General features: G+C 43.4%; 1 protein-coding gene across 1 annotated transcript; it reads left to right on the forward strand.

Moving 5' to 3' along the window:
* Positions 1 to 2,734: 2,734 nt before the first annotated feature.
* On the forward strand, positions 2,735 to 21,411 carry rin1a (Ras and Rab interactor 1a). Its single transcript, XM_063203717.1, has 14 exons — positions 2,735 to 2,953; positions 7,807 to 7,995; positions 8,625 to 8,739; positions 9,042 to 9,114; positions 9,427 to 9,518; positions 10,739 to 11,040; positions 11,825 to 12,157; positions 12,929 to 13,201; positions 14,607 to 14,828; positions 15,325 to 15,460; positions 16,723 to 17,031; positions 17,963 to 18,094; positions 19,482 to 19,642; positions 19,893 to 21,411. The coding sequence occupies exons 2-14, from the start codon at positions 7,807 to 7,809 to the stop codon at positions 20,205 to 20,207; spliced, it is 2,652 nt and encodes an 883-aa protein (XP_063059787.1). The 5' UTR covers positions 2,735 to 2,953; the 3' UTR covers positions 20,208 to 21,411.
* The last annotated feature ends 10 nt before the right edge of the window (positions 21,412 to 21,421 follow it).

A 21,421-nucleotide genomic window follows, 5' to 3' on the forward strand; every position in this document is an offset into this window, starting at 1 on the left:
CCTATAACTTATAAGCCAACACTATACGTACACCTTATCACAATTTATCTCCTGTTGACTAGGACTGCCTAGTAGGTCTAGGCCTAGTGCTATCAAGACACGGCAAGCTGAATGTATTGATTCAGGATTTATTTAGTCCTATCATTTTATAAGCCCGTAAAAATATGTTTTTAAAGCCCTGGTAAGACTATAGTTAGGAAAGACACCATACACACAACATATGTAGATCCCCTCACAACTAAATTCTACCAACACTCAAACTAATCATATAGTATGTTAAGCCCTACTGCACACTTGTGTGGTAAAATAGGCCTAGATCAATTCAGCAGAATTAGGCCTGCTACCGGTAGGGCCTACATGATACTGCGACTTCTAAGTGATCAAATACGTATATTAGTAGGTGCACACACAACACGTAGCAGGATAACACGTTTAAAATAGAAAACTGGACAAGCCGATTCTTCTTCAGCCTTTATGGCATATCATGAGCCATCGTGTTGAGAGAGGGCCAAGAGAGTTACAAAGACTGAACGTTCATTATGAGACGTGATGGCTCAGATTTTTTCTTTGCAGTGAAGCCAGAAGAGAATAGCCTACATTTACTCATATGGCAACAAAATGAAACAGGAGTTGGTAAATCTCTGACTGGAGGTAAAAAAACGAAACACAAAAATACAGTCAACCAGTTATGGAGGTCAACAAGTGTCCACTGCCATCTTCCTCTCATCTGGCACATCTGGCTAACCACACTGTCATATTGGCAGACTCTCAATGCAGGGGTCTATTCAAAGTGATAAACCCAGCTTACTGTACTTAACCTACAAAGAGTGGCAAACCTGCTAATATGCAATCATTTAGATGGGCATTCATGGGTCATGGCAGTCATGGGTAAGCGGTTAGGGCGCTAGATTTGTATCCCAAAGGTTGCCGGGTCGACTCCTGGTTGGTGGGGGGAGTAATTAACCAGGTTGGTGGGGGGAGTAATTAACCAGTGCTCTCCCCCATCCTCCTCCATGACTGAGGTACCCTGAGCATGGTACCGTCCTGCCGCACTGCTCCGTTGGGGCGCCATTGGGGGCGGGGCTTCCCCCTTGCACGGGTGAGTCATAAATGCAATTTCATTGTGTGCAGTGTGCAGTGAACACTTGGGTGCTGTGGGAGTTGGAGTTTCCCAGTTGGGCTTTATAGACTATGTAGAGTAGACCCCTGGCTTTTATATTAGGTGGTTTACAACTACCTCCAGGTTCACTTAAAATGGTTTACTATAGGCCTACTGAACAATCTTCTTGAATAGCCTCCAGGTTCTGTAGAGGGTTTGCTATCCTGTTTACCGCCCATGCTCTTTCCAATGTGCACCTCAGGTGCAGGCCTGCTTGGGCTCTTGGGCCTGCTTGATCATTGCTGCTGTGTATAATATTGTCCAGCAGAGGTCGCTAGAGTTATGAATATCAAATAACCAAACTGTGTAGGGCCCTCTCTTCTCATCCTGAAGGCAATTAAGGCACCCAGAGACTGGGGTTGGAAGATTTGAACTTGCATCCTCCTCTGTCCATCCACAGGTCCTTAGCCTGCCACCACTATACCAAAAAGCCTTGCATTTAGTAACAAACAATTTTATTTTAGGTTTAGTCAACTACGTATATGAATAGTCTGCAATCTACTGACGGATGTGCGCGCACGCACGCACACACACACACACACACACACACACACACACACACACACACACAGAGAGAGAGAGAGAGAGAGAGAGAGAGAGAGAGAGAGAGAGAGAGAGAGAACTGACCTATACTACTGGTAGAAGGAAACTACGCCATCCACGCAATCCACATGCACTTTATTTTATTGTATTCAGCTTCTATATAAGCCTACACTTGCCTGCACACTGAAACATGGCCAAGACAATCGGTCGTGAACTCATAATAACAGGTCCCATAAGGTTGAAATGTTACGGAATTCATGCACTTCAATTTGAAACCAAGGAAGACAGTGCAACAAATGTCATAAACCCACCATTGGAAAGGGCTGGAACAGCAGTTTGAATGCATTCTCTAATACCAATAAACATCTATAGAAAAATGGATTAAAACACATATAATTAGAAATGTGTGAAAAGAGTTGGTTGGATTTTATACTTCTGTCCAGTTTAACTTTTGATGGATAATCAAACCTTTTTTCACCCCGGGCTGTTTAGGTTACTGAGAACTGGATGTGTTGTCTACAACTGCAAAAGAGAACTGGAAAGTAGGGTGCTCTAAAAGGTTTGACCAATAATAATGGCACATTTTAATGTAAATAGGCGTAATTGTATGCATTTTAAAAAAAATTATAAATAGTGTTCCGTAGGTTGCCTACTGAGCAGTTAGTTTAGACCTAACTGTTGCACAGCTATTTATGTAAAACAATGTTACACTATGTAATATGAAATGTTACATATGTTGTGCACAACATTAGCCTACTCTGTTGTAGACTTATGTTTTGACATCTTTCAGGTGTCTCAGTCACATCTCCTAAACAGCAATAACATTGTAATAATAGTGCAATCCTCATGAGTAGGCTATGCTCAGATAATGATTCCATTTGCTATTTCACACCACCATACAAGTTCTAGAGGGTTTTTTTTTATTATTTGTCAAAGGGCCAAAAGGGCTTCTTTCAAAGACCTGTCAGGCTGCCCACTAGCCACAGAAATTCCATACGCATGCGCTTCCGTACTTCAAGCGCTCCACGCAAAGTGGCGAGTGTGTGTAACCACAAATGCGCGTGGGAAGACTAGAATGAGGAACGACACATTCAAAATCGCAGGGTCTTATGAAGTTTCTTGAAGGGTATGTTCAGCCAAACTTAACAAACAAACTTAACTCACAAGTATAAGTTGGTCTAGACGCTGACCAATGGATCCGACATTTAGAACTTTTCAACAGGTCCACAGCCGATAAAGACGGATCAAAAGGTAAGAAAAAGCTTATGATATGGTGGTCTGAATGTAGTCTTGTGTAGGTAGGCGACCGTCATCGAAGCATGATATCAGTTAGTTTCTATTCCATTTGGATACGGCCTCTTGCACAGGCATGTAAAGAATGTCACCGCAAGTTTTGTTGAGATATCGCATGGAATCAGATCAAGGAAGTTGGAGACGGAAGGCTTGAACAGGACAGGTAGCCGACAATCACACCTCACCTGACAAGACAAAAGGCTTCACCCTAAGCAACGTTTCATGGTTTTGTCCAGCAAAGAATTTATGCAAAATTCACCCCAGGCTATGTCGTTTCATGATTGCACTGTCACACAAGACGCATAGCCTATGGAATATCATGGTTGCCAGATCTGTATGAATTCAGACTATCAGAGCTTCTCATACAGCCGAAAGCGATGAACGATTTGTCAGTCTGGACGCCTTGTCATTGATTAAAAAAACGTCACGGTTGATATGTTTAAAGAAACTTTGGTGCACATGGATAGGTTGGCAATAGCAATGCAGGACTACCCTGAAAGTACCACCATCATTGTAGCCTACAGTTATAAACTGCTTAGGCCTATTATTTATGGTTATCAGGGTGTCAAACCCACAAGTATGTTGACGTGGGCTATATTTTGGCAACTTTGCCACTGCATGATTTACTTACAGAGTAGAAATAGCAATGGACTCAAAACACATAGTTTGAGCTTTCCGCTCACCAAGTCCAGACTTGCCAAGTTCATGTGGAAATTCAGCGGTTCAGCCTGCCCAAAGCCTGCCTTTTACTTCCAGTGCTCTTGGGCTGCAATGCTCTTTAGAGTAAATTACCCAGTGTTCATTCAACACTCACAGATTTCTAGTTAACATTCATGGTGTTGTTCCAACACTGTACGTGTTGAAGAAATACACCAACATTACTGTGTTGGAGTGCAAGCCACTCCTCTTTGTTACCAGCAAGTACATGCTGCATACTGTGATTTTCCTAATTAGTCTACTGTCTAAGCTTATAATGACTGGTACCACAGAGACTAAAGGAATTGCTGTCCATGCACTTCTTTTTAGGGTTTCCGTCAAGTAAGAGTTGTTGGATAAGCTCAAGTTTCAGTCTATTCAATCGCCTCATTTATTTTTCCTATTCTGTTCTGCTTTGGACATATTATGTGGTACATTACTATATTATTATGGTTAAAATAGTAGACGGAGCAAAATATTTAGCATATTTTGTGTCAGATGTTGTGGCTTTCTCTTGTAGTTGTCCTATTGTGTATTCCCTGCCATGAAAACTACTATATTTTAAATATAAGCTTAACCTTAGTTGCTTTGCACAGTGAATTCCCTTTGTTTCACAGAAGATGGGTGTAACACTGGTTCTCTGTTTCATTGATGTTGTTGGGTTGTTTTTTCTCAGTTCCTAGTCATAGGCGGTGTGCAAACACTGCCAGTCTTATATTAAGAGCCCGTGGTTTACAGCAATGGCTAGAGTTGGCTTGCCACCACTTCTACTATGTCTACCCAAGAGGGATACAGAGCCTATGTTTTCAAATATTATTTCTGCTCAGAGTCTCTCTTGTTTGTGGCTCACTCCCTAGTCCACTCACAGACTTGCTCTTCAAAGGAAAAGGCATATGCTGCTCTTTTTGCTCTTAAATGCATCAAAAAATGTTTGACAAAAGTAAACGTCACATTACAGTTTTCACAGCACCTTCTTTTGTAACCATCCTCTTCCTACCCAGATACACACACACCCCTCTCATGGTTAAGCCCTTAGGAAGAAATCAGCCTCTCTCTGTCCAGAATCACAAGAACACCATAATATGTGCATGCATTCAGCCAAACTCTCTGTCTTGACATTTTCTCCACAGCTTGAGTATGGTCATTATGGCTCCTTTGCCCGCGTTGCTGCCGGGCTTTCAAGAAGACAACACATCTTGGCAGTGGTTGTATCATAATTAGACAACAGTGTGGGGAGTGGGATGGGATGGGATGGGATGGGGTGGGTGGCTGTTGAGGTGGGCTGGTAGTGCTTGAAAGGCCCTTCCCCTGTATGTAACGGTGGGGTCCTGGAGGCCAGCACATGTGCCTGCCTGCGGGCTGGAAAGCCCAGCAGAATGTGTGGGCTCAGGCTGCCTGCCTTCAGCAGTTTCCATAGCAGCCAACTGCTCCATGCCGAACAATCCACGTTCCACGTCAGCCCACACATGGTGGTTAAGCCAGCCGCCCCCCGCCATGCTTTAAGATAAAGATAGGTATGGCTGGATGCATGGATGGTGTAGGCTATAGTAGGCCCTGATGGTCAATATGGAAATTAATTTCTTCAATCAATGTACATGTAGGCTGTGTCTTTCATGATGCAGTCGTGATGTGTTGGGCCAACGCAAGATAACTTAGAGAGAACTTCAGCTATTGAAGTTGAATATTTCTGGATCTGCTTCCAGTTCCATCAGAAAACCAACTGTTGAAAGATGACTGTTCAAAGCAGAGCGCTACTGGTGATATAGGCTATTAAAACAGGGTATGTCTGTGTAGATCCGTGACTCTTGACTGTTGTGGGTTTTAAATCAGATTCCATGCCCCAACGGGGGATTGAGGTGGGCGAGCAACAAGCATATCATTTAATCTGATGCATATTTCTTTTACTTTTCCTACTCAAAGAATCTCTACGATGAATAAATGTTGTTACAAATGCTGTTACCAGAATAGCAATGACCAAGTCATAATGTATTACTAAAGATTGTTCGTAGTAGTTACTAGTAAAGTCTTTTCAAAGACTACCACAGTGTTCCATTGGCAGAAACGTGCACTTTAGGAGGCTACAGAATAACAATAATAACACCTCCTTGAGGTTTCGGCAAAGTTTAGTTTTATGGCATTTTGATAGTGTGTGATTCACCTGGCCCATGTTATTGAGTTGCCGGGAAACACGGTGATGTGTATGTGTGTGATGAGGCTTGATACTGACCACTCCAGTGGCGGAACAATTGCACGCAGGTCCCCAGGGCAAAACACTGACAGGGCCCGACATACGGCCTGCCAAGGTCATAATAGGGCCCCCACCACCAATACAGGAGGGCCCAGGGCCCAAAATGCCCTGCTTGCCACACCGTCCCCCCCCCTAGCTCTGCCCCTGGACCACAAATTTAGTGAATGAACTGGATAGTGAAGGAGACGGAAATAGTGACTGGTTTCACGGAGTACTTTGGCACAGAACTGTTATTACTCAGACAATGACAAATAAGACTCACATGGTCAGTGCGGGAGAAGAAAGGGAAGTAGTACCAGAAGTTTCCCAACACCCGGAAAAGCAATTGTCGGTAAGAAATAGATTATGCAAGTGGGGGATGAGTAAAAAATAATGATCTGAATGGAGAGAGGGGCATTTTCAGATGACTCACTCTAGACGTAACAACGGAGAACTTTGACATCTTCTCCAACTGTGGTTATATGAATCAACACACTATATAAAAAAATTACTTTCAACTTTAATTTTGGGATTCATTCAGAGGAAGGAACTTGGTAGATGCCAGGCATTAACGATTTGCGTACTGTAGTCTCCTAAAATGAAAGTGGATACTAGTATATGTGAGTGCTGTACTATTTGTTTTCTTACATAGTGCAGAGCACACACGTAAGAACACATCAGGTAGGCCTTTCTCTGTTAATCCCTTAGCGCAGAGCCTCTGTTATAACCTTATTATCATCAAAATGGTAATGACCCAGACTTAATCGGTTACTTAATAAGACTCTCTGCATTGTCGTAGCGATGTTGTTATGATGTAGTTGAGTGTTTTCAGCGAAGTGTGACTAGGCTTGTCGATCTGCAGTAAGAGGCTGAGCTATAATTTCAGTATTAACTGATATGTAGCAGTGTTACTGTGAATCTGATATTCACCATGTTATTTATTTAGGCTACTTTACTTACTTGAGTACGTATTTGTCTTCTAGGCTTCTAGTTGTCTTCAAGGTCAAGGAATGTACTTATGTTGTCAACTTTGCAGTGTTTGTTCAACACTTAGAGTCCAACTGAACACTTACAGTGTTTGTCCTACACTTGTATTTTTGTGAATTACTGCAAAACGTACTGTTTGTAAGTAAGAAAAAGACTTGCTTCGTGTCAGGGCCTCTGCACACCATCTTTGACACTATAGCTGCTGCTCACTGTAAAATTCGACAACTTCCATTGACCACCACCCCCAAAAGGTTATGTCATCTCTGTGTCATCTTCATATGATGTTCTCAAACCACCCCCCAAAAGGTTGTCAGGTCATCTCAAGTCCGTCACATTGTTTCTGTGTTTTATTAAAAGCTTGTGGTATGGTCAGCTTGGTTGGACAGTTGCCTCTGCTGTATTTTAAAGTGCTTTGTAAATAAACTTCACTTCACTTGATGTGAGTATTTGTGATCAGTGTCTGCTCTCCCTGAAGATGTAGCATCCTCTGCCCCCCATCTATGAGTCCATGAGTATACTGGATGTGATCAGTGTGTGCTGTGCTCCTCTCTTCTCCTCTCCTCTCCTCTCCTCTCCTCTCCTCTCCTCTCCTCTCCTCTCATCTCCTCTCCTCTCCTCTCCTCTCCTCTCCTCTCCTCTCCTCTCTTCTCCTCTCCTCTCCTCTCCTCTCCTCTCCCCCCCTCTCCTTTCATCTCCTCTCCTCCTTATGCTCTCTTTCTCCTCTCCTCTCCTCTCCTCTCCTCTCCTCTCCTCTCCTCTCCTCTCCTCTCCTCTCCTCTCTCCTCTCCTCGCTCCTCTCTTCTTCCCTCTCCTCTCCTCTTCTATCCACTCCCTCTCCTCTCCTTTCCTCTCCTCTCCTCTCTTCTCCTCTCCCCTCCTCTCCTCTCCTCTCCCCTTGTAGATGCAGCAGGACCCGGTGTATGACTTCCCAGAGGCCCCGGCGGTGGGCGAGAGGCGTGCGTGCCCCCAGCGGGGCTCCCTGAAGAGCATCAGCGTGCTGGACCGCCTGCTGCTCACACACCCCGTCTGGCTGCAGCTCTCCATCAACTCAGCCACCGCCCTCCACATCCTACAGAGGGAACCCCCGGGGGTGACTCACACACTTTACATACTGACCTCACAGAGTGTGTGTGTGTGTGTGTGTGTGTGTGTGTGTGTGTGTGTGTGTGTGTGTGTGTGTGTGTGTGTGTGTGTGTGTGTGTGTGTGTGTGTGTGTGTGTGTGTGTGTGTGTGTGTGCGTGCGTGCGTGCGTACATCCTGATGTCAAGGACTCTGTATTGTGTGTGTGTGTGTGTGTGTGTGTGTGTGCATGTCTTTTGGTCTTGAAATTTTTTTCTTACCACTCTGCCAATAATAGAGGTGCTTATGCTATTTCGTACAGTACTACGCAGAGCTGGCCGCTCAGACGTTTAGTCATCAGTTGAAACCTGTTGAGCCATTTAGTCATCACTTGAAAAAATGAAGAAACAACAAACTATTGTTGACTTACTCAAAGGTTTAAGGGAGTTGAATTTCTCTATTTTCACAGATACAAAAATTCCCTTGTGTACTGTACGTACAGTATAACTATGTTGTGGGCGTATGGAGCACTACAACTTAAAACCCTGTCTATAGCCAATAAATATTGCTTTCACAATAGAGAAGACTTTTATGTAACTTAAAATATTTTTCTCTGTGTTGAAAAGAATTATGTTAACTGTCTGATGTTGATGCTCTCAGACGTTCCTGGTGCGCAAGTCCAACACGTCCCAGAAGAAGGTGCTGTGCGTAAGGCTGGCAGATGACAGTGTGCCCTCCTTCGTCAAGCAGTTTGTCATCCGGGAGGAGGACTCAAGCAAGTTTCAACTTTTATAACTCAAATTACATCAAAATACCTCATGAAAGCAAAGAGCGCAGAAGGAATGGAAGTCACAATAGAGCAATATAACAGAGCGATAAATTATATACTTTTTCATACTCTAATATACTTTGATATACTTTAGATACAGTACTTGTATTTACTTTAAATTACGCATATAAGATGTACTTTAAAATAGAGTGTAATAAATAATGATTATCATAAAATGTATTTAACATACTGATACTGCTTTTTTCACAGTTACTTACTGTACCTTTCCTCTCTTTTCCCATCCTCAGCTTTCTCATTGGATAGCTCAGCCATACGCTTCCCTGACCTGTGCCGCCTCATTGCCTTCTACTGTGTCAGCCGGTATGATTTTCACTCTCTTTCTAAGTGTAAGGAACTCTTTTATTGACTGCCTAGGTCTGTAGGTTAGGCAGTTAAGAAATGAAATATATTGATAAACACAGATAGATTTAAGATAAGGATTGGCTTTCAGTACAAAGTTCAGAATTTGGGTAGTAACATTGTGTAGTAGAATTGTACCTACATTACTTTCCAACAATGGGGCCCTTTATCTCTCTCACACCCTAATACTAGAATTACAGTAATATCCTATAACCATGGATAAAATCTCTGTAGGTGTTTGACTCTAAAACCTGTAAAACTTGTCTGTTTTAGGGATGTTCTGCCATTCACTCTTGAACTGCCGGAGGCCATAGCAAGAGCCTCATCACACAAACAGCTGGAGTCCATCTCTCACATGGGTGTCGGTATGTATGAAGACAACTGTTCGTAGCCTAACATACAGAAAACACCACAAGAACAACTTGACATTTTAATGATGCATAACATAAAATTACATCTGTATCCTTAAGCCAATGCCAAATTACAATCCTCACCACAGAGGTCAACCACGTTGAGGACACAGTTGGCAAAAATAAAGCTTCCTGTGCTAGTTCTGGCAAAACCACGTAGTCAAGCCTACCATCAGCTGTTCCGTCCGCTATTGGTAAATGCTAACCCAGCCCAAATCAGCTGTTCTCTCCGCTGACCAGCTGTTGCGTGCAAGTGGCCACTTGTAATCAGGGCGCCTTATTTAAAGACGTGGCTTTCTGTCGGTTCACCCCAACTTTGTAATTTCTCGTGACCATATTCTTTGTTCTAATTTTTGACTAAAGTGGTCCTCAGAAAACTTTTTGTTTGTTATTTGGTCACCATAAGCATGTTCTTGTGTTTTCATCAATTAACATATTGGAAGTAAATCAAATTGAAATGTATTTTTGAAACTATTTTTAAATAACTTGGCTAAAAATCAAAGTGTGAACTCATACAATTTGGTACAATATAAGCATGGTTATAGAGTATCAGTACAGAATTTGATACATGGCCTCACATGAACATCACAGGAAATGAGCTCATTACAATTGTTACATCATTTCTCCGTTATAGAGTTCACTCACGGGGAAGTCACATCATTTAGCTCCCACCTTCTTGTAGTGCATTCTGCATTGACTCTCTGTAATATTTTTAGTACACGTAGTTGTTTTCCATAATTCATGCTGCCCATTTACAAATGTTTCCTTTTTCAAAAATACTTACCACCACCATCAAATTCCAAGTTCTCACACATGAAAAGGTGGATCTTGTCCATGTCCGCCAGTTTGAAATTTCCAGAAATAGACATTTTTACCTGCAAAACGTACTCTACTACTTTGGCCATACTCGTTTGTATTAGTTTATTATTGAGTAATTATTCATGAAAAGACAATTTGGCAATAGGCAGCACAGTTTCAATGAGCAGCATACTGTAGTTGCAATGCCTACTGTGATCGTCATCCTTCATAGTGCACCTTTGGTATAATGTGCATGGTATTACTAAAGCATGGTTATACACTAGTATCAGTATTTTAGTTTAGTATTATGGTATAGAATTTGATACATGGCCTCACATTCAGCTCAGTATGACCATTACATCATTTCTCCATTGCAGAGTTCTGGAGCTCGCAGTTAAACTTCCGCGGCCCCCGTAACGGCCCTCCCCCCACGAAGTCCTCCGAGCCCGACCCCCCAGCTCCCCCCCAGCTCCCTGCCATCACCCCCGAGGCCTGCATGACGCCCATAGAGAACCCCACGCTGTTTGAGGAGTTCTGCCCTATCCGCACGCGCAGCCCGCGGGAGCTGGACATCGGCAGGGGCCAGGGGGCGCTGTGCTTCATCAACCCCCTCTTCCTGCAGGACGAGCCAGCACGCAGCGCCCTGCACCGCCGACACCGCTTCAAGCGCAGCATCAAGGTCAGTCAATGGGCAGTGAGTGTCAACTAATATGGAGTAGCTCCAAAGCGTGCCACTGCTTCAAACCCATTATCAAGGTCAGTCAATGGGAACTGGGCAGTGATAGTCAATGGGAAGCAGGCTTGTACGAAATTCTGAATTGAAATTCTTAGTAATGCCATAATACGAACACTAGGTGGTGGTGGAAGCAGCCCAACAGGTGCCGGGAATAGACACAAATCGATAAATATACAGCACCATCTAGTGTTCCCATTTTGTCATTACCTTGAAGTTCTTTGAATTTAATCTACACCACCCATTGAGAGTACATAGAACACCACCACCCAGTGTTCATATTATGGCATTACTGTGAATTTCAATTCATTACTGTGAATTTCAATTTCGTACAAGTCTGATGGAAAGTGACTATGGTCAACTAATATGCAGTTGCTCCAAATAGTGTCACAGCTTCAAAAGCAGTATCAAGGTATCATTGGCAGTCAGTGTGTGATTGTGGATTGTGGTTTGTATGTGTGTGGGGACAGTGGAAGCCAAAAAATGCCCCGGGGGATGGGTTTTTGGCCCCATTCCAGCCCTGGTGCACCTGGGCTAACTTTCATGTAATTCTTGTTTATTTTAACGTTCCCCTGTTACTCACTGTTTTATTTACAAAGACACCCATACTGTACAATGTTACACTAATGAGTGAGATCCTTTCCATCTCACTTACACATGCATAGCTTCTATTCTACATGAGTGACAACGGTGACAATGAAAGACAATCCTATTCTGTTCCATTCCAAAGGTGCGGGTCTCTACGGAAACCAGCAGCCTCCTCTCTCCGCCCGTCGCCCCGCCACCCCCGCCCCCGCTGCTGGCCAAGAAGAGGGGCAAAGGGGTGCGGCAGACGGCCACCGAGGGGGAGCAGCAGGAGGGGGTGCATGGGCCAAAGGCCGCTGGGAGCCAGGGGGAGACCACCGCCGCGGGCACTGCCAGGGAAGGGGCCTGCCAAGAGGAGGACTCCGACTACCTCCACCCGGCGGTGGCTCTGCCGCCCAAGAAGCACACGCTGGTGTCACCCACCCTGTCCCCTACCGCCGAGGAGGACGATTACCAGATGCCCAAGGCTCTACTGCAGGTATGAGGCTCACCTGCTATCTTGCGGTCACTACGGGCGTCTACAGGGCTCTAAATTAACACCAGCCACCCCGTCAAATGCTGATGAAACTTCAGTTTGGCAGGTAGAAAAGACCAACTTAGTAGCCACTTTGACCCATTAGTGAGTGTGCGTTTGGCTAGTAAGATTACCTTCTACTGTACCAGCCATTTTGGGCTGGTGATGAAAAAAGTTTATTTAGTGCTCTGGGCGTCTAGATTTCTTGGCTAGCAATGGTGAAGAATCTTGTGCAAAAATCCTGGTTCCGGTTCGTGATCTGGATCGGTACCAAAATGTAGTCACTTGTTTCTTGGGTCATTTCCAACAACTCCAGCATCCAAATGCGTTCATGAGCTTTTGAGTTGTCCTGCTGACAAACAGACAAACAAACCAACGCGACCGAAAACATAACCTCCTTGATGGAGGTAATGATGTCATCTTGTCTATGAAATGTTCAAGTGTAACACAAGTAGTGATGGCAAACGAATGCAAACCCTGTTTTTCACTTATGTAGAAAACATGGTGCAAATATGTGGATTTGAGCTCGAAGAGCAAGATCAGTTTTTTTAATAAATTATTCATTATACAGAAAGCATCATACATACTCTATATGTACTAAGTTTGCTTGATTGATTGATTGCTTGATTGATTGATTGATTGACTGATCGATCGATTGATCAATCGATTAATTGATTGGTGTGCTTGATATTCAACCTCATGTCCTTGATGGCCAACTTTTTTTGGCTTACTCAGAAAAGACAGCAGCAGCAGCAGGCAAGGCAAGAGGAAGAGGAGCAAGAAGAAGAGGAGGATGAAGAGGTGGACTACCTGAGCGAGGAGCTACCTGAGGATGCTGGCCTGGTGTTGGAGCAGAGTCGCGCCCCGTCCCTGAGCGAGCTGGAGAGTAGCAGCTCCATCAGCAGCCTGGACGAGAGCCCTGAGCGAGAAGAGGGGGAGAGGGATCGCCCTCCCCTCTCCAGGGGCACCAGCGCCCCCGTGGCTCCCAGCCCCCCTCCACCAACACAGGTGACAACTGGAAAAGCGCAAGTAATAGAACAGTTTTTAAACAAACTGACACGGCTTCTTTCCCACACAGTTGACTTCACTGAGTATCTGAACTGAAGTTGCTCAGTGAAGTTACCTGTGTTGGAAGTAAACTGTTGCTACAGTTACATGCAGTAGAGCAGTGTATCTGTCGAAGAATCATCTGATTTTGAGCTAGTTGGATCTAATTGGTTCTTACTTGGCTCATTGGTTCTTACCTTTCAGTAGCACTTTATTTTAAGTCATCACTATGGTCATTTTGTATCTGCCACATAAGGTGCAGTGGAAGAAGTAGTGCAACAAATATTCAATATAATGTACCAGGGTAAAATACGTTTTTTTGCACTCAGACGTCAGGAGGAGTAACAGCATTTAATCCCCATAAATTAATTAGTAATTGGTGGTTGTTATGCTGCAATGAATACGCTTCTTAGATAGTCCATTAAAAACAAAACAAAACAAAAAAACATGCAATATTGACACTGCCGTTGCGCAGCCCTGACGTGTGCTACTGCTGAAGCGTCACTGACCCAGTGTTGTGCTTGAATAGTGCTAGAATAGTGCTGAGATGTGAGATTGGATGTGTAATTTAGTCTGGCCCCGATGAATAGTACATCCGAAGATTGTTGAACAACCTGTTGTCTTTCAAACCCTGCCTGTGCCTATAGGCCTGGCCGGCGCTCTGGCCAATCAGCGCTATCTTTCTCGTTGATGTGCTTTCCCGACGTGCGAGCTTCGTCGTCACTCCCTCAAAACCCCTCCTGCTTTGATTCAAAACAAATCTCTGTGTTGTGATTGGTTTGCCAGATTCTTGGCAAGCCTGGCAGACCATTTCAACGATGCGAGGCCAGACCCACTCGCAGCCAAAAAACATTGGCGTCCAGCGGGTGGCGCTGGTTTACTAGGCTAGCTGGAAGTGTTGCACTTACATCATGAGCTTGCTTCTTCTACTACTACTATTGATCAAAACAACTGCAGTTGATTGAAAAACGACTAACATTTTAGATGACAACACCCACCCCCTTCACCCTGAATTTGAGCTGCTCCCCTCAGGGAGGCGCTACAGAGCACACATTACAAACATTCATTCATACCCAACACAATCTCCATGGTTAACAAGCAATGGAAAAGCTAGGCTGGTGTAACAAAAAAACAAGGGACTGGATCTGGTACCTGACTTGTACTGTATATTATGTGTATGCTGGGAAGGGTGGCTAGAGGGAGGGATGTATGCAATGCTTTATGTGTGTATTATTTATGTTTTGAGCAATGGAGTGAATGTACATTTATGTTTTTTATGGCGAGATCAAAGACAAATTTCATGATTACATGACAATAACGTCTATTCTTCTATTCTTCTATCCCTCTGCCCTCCCTGCATCCTCAGCTTCAGCCGGTCTCTGCCCTGCGTAAGATGTCCGCCGCCTTCGTCTCCTTCTTCATACCAGAGAAGCGTGTGGGGCGCATGGTGGAGGAGCTGTCCCGCGACCGGCACCTGGCCTTCGGGAGCCTGGTCCAGGACTTCCTGAGGGGCCAGAGGGAGAGCCTGAGCCGCAGCCTGAGGACCAAGCAGCAGCGCAAGAGGAAGGAGGAGCAGGAGGTGCGCACAGTAATAATAATAATAATAATAATAATAATAATAATAGTAATAATAATAGTAATAATAATAATAATACTAATAATATTAAAATGGATGAAATTATATGACGCTTTTCATGACACTCAAAGACGTTTCTTCAGTAAAAAAATGGGGTGTTAGTATTCCAAAGGAAACTTATATAGTAGCTCCAGATAGAGTATTTATAACATTACAGTGTAGCATGGTGGAGCCAAAAGGCAGTGTAAGATTTTGCAGGTGGCCAGCGTAATTTCAGCAAGACGATTACCTGCCCACTCTCCTCCAGGTGCCACCAGTGTTCAATCTTTTTTCACATTCCAGTGTTGATATTCACAAAATATCGAGTAGAATTAAGTTTGAAAATGTTATAAACTGACCAAAGAGTAAAATTAACACTATTTTTGAGTGGGACCCAATGTTATCTGAAATGGAGTGAATTTCAAATCCTTAAGAGTTAAAATAACACTGGTGTTTTTGCTGTGTGTAGGGGGAGCAGGGTTCCCTGGCGGCCGTGGATGTGCTGCAGGCCATCCGGCACTTCCTGTCCCAGGCCAAGGCCTTCCTGCTGGACTGTGGGGAGCTGGAGCCCCCCATCGAGACACTCCTGCCGGAGGATGAGATGGGTAATATTAATGTCCTTATCTTGTTTTTTGTTGTTTTTTATTATTATGGCTGTTATATTAATGCTTATACAGTATAGCTATAGTGGGAGCAACCCCCCCCCTACCCCACCCCCTTTGAAACGTCTCCCGGAGGAGGAGGAGGATGGTTAGTGTTGTGTGCAGGATGTTTCTGTTAATACATTTGTTTTTGTTGTTTTTTTGCCTTTGTTTTTTTTATTTCTACTGTTTACACAAGGTTTGATATTTATCATTATACATATGATCATTTTTAGTTGAAGCCTGTGGGCATATAGGCCTACAGTAGCACGCCTGGTGCATTAGAGCAGTGTGTCCCAACCTTTTTTGTCTTGTGTACCCCCAAGCCTTTTTCGTTGTGCCATGAGTACCCCCTAAGTCAAGTTCTATAGCGCTTTCTCCATCCCAATGTAAATAAGATCCATATATTTGTTAAAATGTAATTTTTCCAAGTACCCTGCAGTGTGCTCGCGTACCCCTAGTGGTACACATACCCCTGGTTGGGAAACACTGCATTAGAGGGTCATGTGCATTACAGCACTACAGCACCACAGCACCTATAAATAAGAATAAACATCTATCTAATGTATCTATCTATAAACATCTATCTAATGTATCTATCTATAAACATCTATCTAATGTATCTATCTATAAACATCTATCCCTCCTCTCCATTGAATAATGTGATGTGCAGGCTAGCAGTTTTGCGTTACGTGACCAGCAGTAGGAGTTATACACGCCACAGAAGTGGTGTTTCGCTTTGGCTTGCACAAAAATATATTTGCAGAAGTGAATCTGTGTGGGAAAGCAGTGTTGCTCAGAATGTGGGCTAATATTGGGCTGATGGTCAGCATTTGTTGGACTGCACGCAGAGGTCAAGTCATGTTTAAAACTTTTGAGAAGTTATTATTTTGATACATTAGATAGATTTGCACAACATTGTCAGAGCCACACAGAATATCCTGCAATTCAACTCAGCTGGGCTCAACAAAAACACACCAGATAAGCTGCTATGTGCATGATTAGGGTGCGTAGGATTGGGATATTGCAAAAAAATAATAGGCAAGAAATCCCCCCCAGCAAAAAAAAAAGATCAAATGCATCAAAATGAAATCAATGCCACCTGACTAGAAAACCATTGTGTCATTTCTTGCTGCAAAGTTTTTCAGATGTAAAATGTGAATGCCACTTGCATCGAGAAAACTGCACTGACTATGCCTTGACCTTTGACCACCCCCCCCTTACAGAGCAAGCCCTGGAGAAGGCCATGTTCCGGTGCGTGCTGAAGCCGCTGCGAGGCCTGCTGGAGGAGGCTCTGCAGGACCTGCACGTTCGAGACGGCTCGTCCCAGCTCATGGTCGAGAGCCTGGGAAGGGCGCGGGACCGCTCCCCCCTGCAGCTGTTCGGCGTGCAGGTCAACGTGCCCGACGCCCAGGGCATAGAGAAGGTGCGGCAGAAGCTGGGCGTGATGCGGCGGGCCTACTCGCCCATCGACAAGGTGCTGCAGCTGCTGCAGGTCTGCAAGCTCATCTACAAGGCCATGAGCAAGGACAAGCGTAAGTGATACAAGATGTGTGAAGGATGCAAGATGTTTCATTTTCATATATATTGCTTAATTTCATTCATTAGCAATGAAACATTTTGTGCTCAACAGAATCCCCAAAGAGTAGTAAAAATGAAAGTGTAAAACGTGTATTGAGTGCTCATTCAAATAAGTGGTCTGTGGGGATGGGTAGACTCCATAGGTGGTTGAGAGATAAATCAGTTTTTTACATAATCAGTGTGAATAAAAGCCTCGCTAAAACATTATAGAGGACCTTTGCTATTCTGGTATCGACAATTTTATAATAGTGCAAAATAAACGTTTCTTTTTTTTTAAAGATATTTTTATGGGCTTTTTGGACCTTTATTTCAGACAGGACAGTGAAGGTGAGACAGGAAGTGAGTGTGGAGAGAGATGGCGCAAGGTTAGGAAGTGACCCCGTCCGGACTCGAACCGGGGTCCCCATGGGCATGCAAGCCCAAGTATGGGGGGCTTAGTGCGCTGCGCCAGAGCACCCCCCGCAAAATAAACTTTTAAGGGGTTTAAAATTTCACAGATGAGAAGTGAGATTGAATTTGTTTAGTGTAGAGAATGTACCTCTTGGGTCACTGTACAAAAAGGTTAAAACCTCCTCTGTAGCCATGCTACAACAGGTCTAATACCAACTTCTCAATATACCCCTAATGATTTCTTTCTAAAAAAAAAGAGACATTTGGTCCGAATTCCAAAACCTTGCATATTATCTTAATAGCTTATGTAACTGTGTGTGTGTGTGTGTGTGTGTGCATGTGTGCATGTGTTTGTGTGTGCGTGTGTGTTGTGTTTGCTCTGCATCTATTCTTGTGTGTGTGTGTGTGTGTGTGTGTGTGTGTGTGTGTGTGTGTGTGTGTGTGTGTGTGTGTGTGTGTGCGTTGTGTTTGCTCTGCATCTATTCTTGTGTTTAGGGAAGGAGTTTGGTGCGGATGACTTCCTGCCAGCTCTCTCCTACGTGCTGGTGCAGTGCAACATGCCAGAGCTGCTGCTGGAGGTGGAGTACATGATGGAGCTGCTCGATACCCCCTGGCTCACTGGGGAAGGTATGTAATAATAATAATAATAATAATAATAATAATAATAATAATAATAATAATAATAATAATAATAATAATAATAATAATAATAATAATAATAATAATAATAATAATAATAATAATAATAGTAGTAGTAATCATAATAACAATAATACATAGGTTTATGAATAATATATAATATATATCTGTCTTGATGAGTTACTTGATACACCCTGGCTCATTGGGGAGACTCTAAAACAAGATACATTGTATATGTAATAATAACACTGTACAGTACATCTGCCTTGATGAGCTGCTAGATACACCCTGGCCCTGCTTTGCTTTTGATGTTGTATCCTTCATTTGGATACAATGGATATCAGTTCTATCTGTCTTCATGTACTATATAGAAATAGAAATATACATACTGTATTCATAATACAGCATACTGTATGTTCTCGGAAAGTGACACTTTTCGAGACTGTGGAACGTTCTGTGTAAATAAGGATTATTTTCATGAACACCAGGAAGCATGAAGTCACTCCTAGGTGTCTTCCAAAAAGGTTCCAACTATCTTCTCTATGTACCGTATGTGATAAGGGCACCCCACACTATTTAGACAAACAGTTTTTGTTTCAACCCTACATCTATTTCTGTGTGGTTGAATTGAAAAGAAAAAAACTCTGATCTATGGTAATAATGTTGAAAGTCATGTGCACCGCCCACATTGTGAAAGACAGTGTGCACAAGTCTTGAGTCTGTGTTTATTCCTCACTCGTCCATGTTCTGTCTTTCAACCATTATGAATGCTGTGAAGATGCTGCTCTTCTCAGAGAGCTTCCTTTACCCTAAAGCTACTCATCTACATCCTTCCTGCGCTAACCTTCAGGGTGCGATTTGTGGGGGGGGTGGGGGGAATTGTCCCCCCTTCTGGTCTTGATATCGCCACTTTTTCTACACGCTTTTATCACAGTTCAATATAATTCCATTGATATTGCTTAAAATCTGAAACATATCCCCCCTTCTGGTTTTCCAACAAATCGCACCCTGCTAACCTTGATACACTCTTGATACACCTCCTCACAGTGGGGATCCTACAATGACTGGCATCCTGGACGTTGGCAAAAAAAACCCTGCATATAACTGATGATAAAGGCTGCTAATACCCATGTGATAATTGCAATAGTGTGGTACTAGCAGAGAATTAACATGTTAAAAGCACTAGTTTGCAATTTTCCAGATGTTATCAGGGTTTCACAGTGGCCACTCATAGTCAACCCACCCCTAGGACCACCCCTGTCCCTCCCCACACATTTGAATGTTTATGTTCATGTCCTCTTATGTAAGTCGCTTTGAATAAAAGGCAAGCGTCTGCTAAATGTAATATAATGCACTTATGTCTTTGGTCTTGCAGGTGGCTACTACCTGACCAGCGTGTACGCCAGCCTATGCCTGATCCAGAGTCAGCCCAGCTGTCCGCCCGCCAGCGGTTTGACCAGAGTGGCCCGCGAGTCCCTCAAGGAGTGGAGCCATCGCCGCAGCAACGACTCCCGGAGAGGGCCAGCTCTGCAACAGGTCAGACTTAGCATTTCACTACACATTACACTGTAGGTGATGACTTTATAGAAAGTGGCTTTTAGCAGCCACAACTCCTGTAGAGGGCTAGCACTACGAGAAGTGCCTTGCACAGGGGTACTGTACTTCAGCCATGATTGACCTTCATTCTTCCTTCTGATAAAAGGGATTCAAACCTACAACCTGTTAATTTAAAGACCAACTTCCTAGCATTATCCCTAACCACTCTCTGTGCTTCACTGTGTTGCAGACATTTGTGAAAGTCCTGTTCCAGAGTGACGAGGAGAGCAGCCTGGTGAAGACGGTGCAGTGGCAGAAGGGGGTCAACGTGGAGGGCTTAGCCCAGCTCTGTGCTGCCAAGTTCGGGGTCGCGGAGCCGGAGGAGTATGGCCTCTTCTGGAGGAAAGACGGGGAGGTTGAACCTCTTTCGCCAGATTCCAAGATCGAGGACTTTCTGTCCCTGGACAGTAGTAGTAGTGGAGCACCTCTGATCTACCAGCCCCAGAATGCGGACTCCAGGTCACGAAAACTGACCAGAAGAGGCGCTGTTGACCTGGAATCATAATGTGGTCTGCTTTGTCAAAAAGACTTTAACGTTTACTACATTAGGCAAACACTTCCATTTGACTTTTTATTGTTCATTAGTAGTGAATCCTGTCAGACATTTCAGCCCAGGTGGTAAATGTTACATTGTTTCATGAACTTACTATACATATTTTACATGACTTGCACTGATAAGATCAATGTTTTCAGGGTCATCCATATACTGTATAGTAATAGTCTGCATTATGGTGAATGATTACTAATGACAAGATGTGGAAGAGCCACAGTTACGGTTGCAAAACTTGCTGTAAATATACATTGATTTTACGTATTCGTATTATATTTAAAATTAGGTGGTGTTTTTTGGCATGTGTTGTATTATATGTATAAATGGAAACATGGTGATTATTTATTGTACTACAGCCTTCTTCTCCACTGGGACCAAGCATGGCTCTGTTTGGAGACAGAACGACTAAGTTCTGGTAGACTTCAACTTCTTTCCTAACCACTAGTGACGTCATTGAGAACAAAACTATTTTAGTCTGAGACCAACTTTCATTTCAATACCCATTTCCTCCTTGGTTTAAACAACTGCTGCTACAATTGAGTAATCCTCACTCACAAGATGTTGGACTGTACTTCAACATTTCATGCTTAAAATTCCAGGGGCTCCCTCCCACTCATGTCACAGGCATGTTGCTCCAATATTTCAAGATCAACATGGATATTATGAATCTTATCTTATTACATGTAAATTATCATGCATCAACATCCTTAGAATTCACGTCATCAGGAGTAGACAGGTGAGGATCAAGACAATCCACACATACTGTATATGAATCAATTGACAGACAAGGAATTATTTCAAAATTGTTATTTTTATGGACTCTTACTATTGTGCAAACCTAGTGCACTTAACAGCGTACTGGTTATTATTGAGACTTGTTCAACATGTTTCCATGCACAATGACTGGAGCATAATTATCAGCCACTTCACTGGAGACATGAAGCCGATTGTATAATCTGTTTAACAGGATCTGCATTTGGCATGGACAGAGCCCTACATAAACACACAGAACTGGCAGAGAGAAAGCCCCATGAGACTACTCTTGCTTTGCTCTTGGAATATTTCAGTAATTTTAGTCCTTGTTCATCTCCAGCCATCACCCATCTTGCCAAATGTTACTCTTGTTCTGGTTCAGTGTGAAATAAAGCCTTCATCTCAGCATGCCTTCT

This window comes from Engraulis encrasicolus, chromosome 7, assembly GCF_034702125.1.
Source record: "Engraulis encrasicolus isolate BLACKSEA-1 chromosome 7, IST_EnEncr_1.0, whole genome shotgun sequence".
Taxonomy (NCBI): domain Eukaryota; kingdom Metazoa; phylum Chordata; class Actinopteri; order Clupeiformes; family Engraulidae; genus Engraulis; species Engraulis encrasicolus.

Bases quoted from the DNA above. Each gene is read 5' to 3' on its own strand.
- rin1a (XM_063203717.1), top strand. From the start codon at position 7,807: ATGCAGCAGGACCCGGTGTATGACTTCCCAGAGGCCCCGGCGGTGGGC. The intron at 9,115-9,426 runs GTATGATTTTCA...TGTCTGTTTTAG, and splicing joins GCCTTCTACTGTGTCAGCCG to GGATGTTCTGCCATTCACTC. The intron at 17,032-17,962 runs GTAAGTGATACA...TCTTGTGTTTAG, and splicing joins GGCCATGAGCAAGGACAAGC to GGAAGGAGTTTGGTGCGGAT.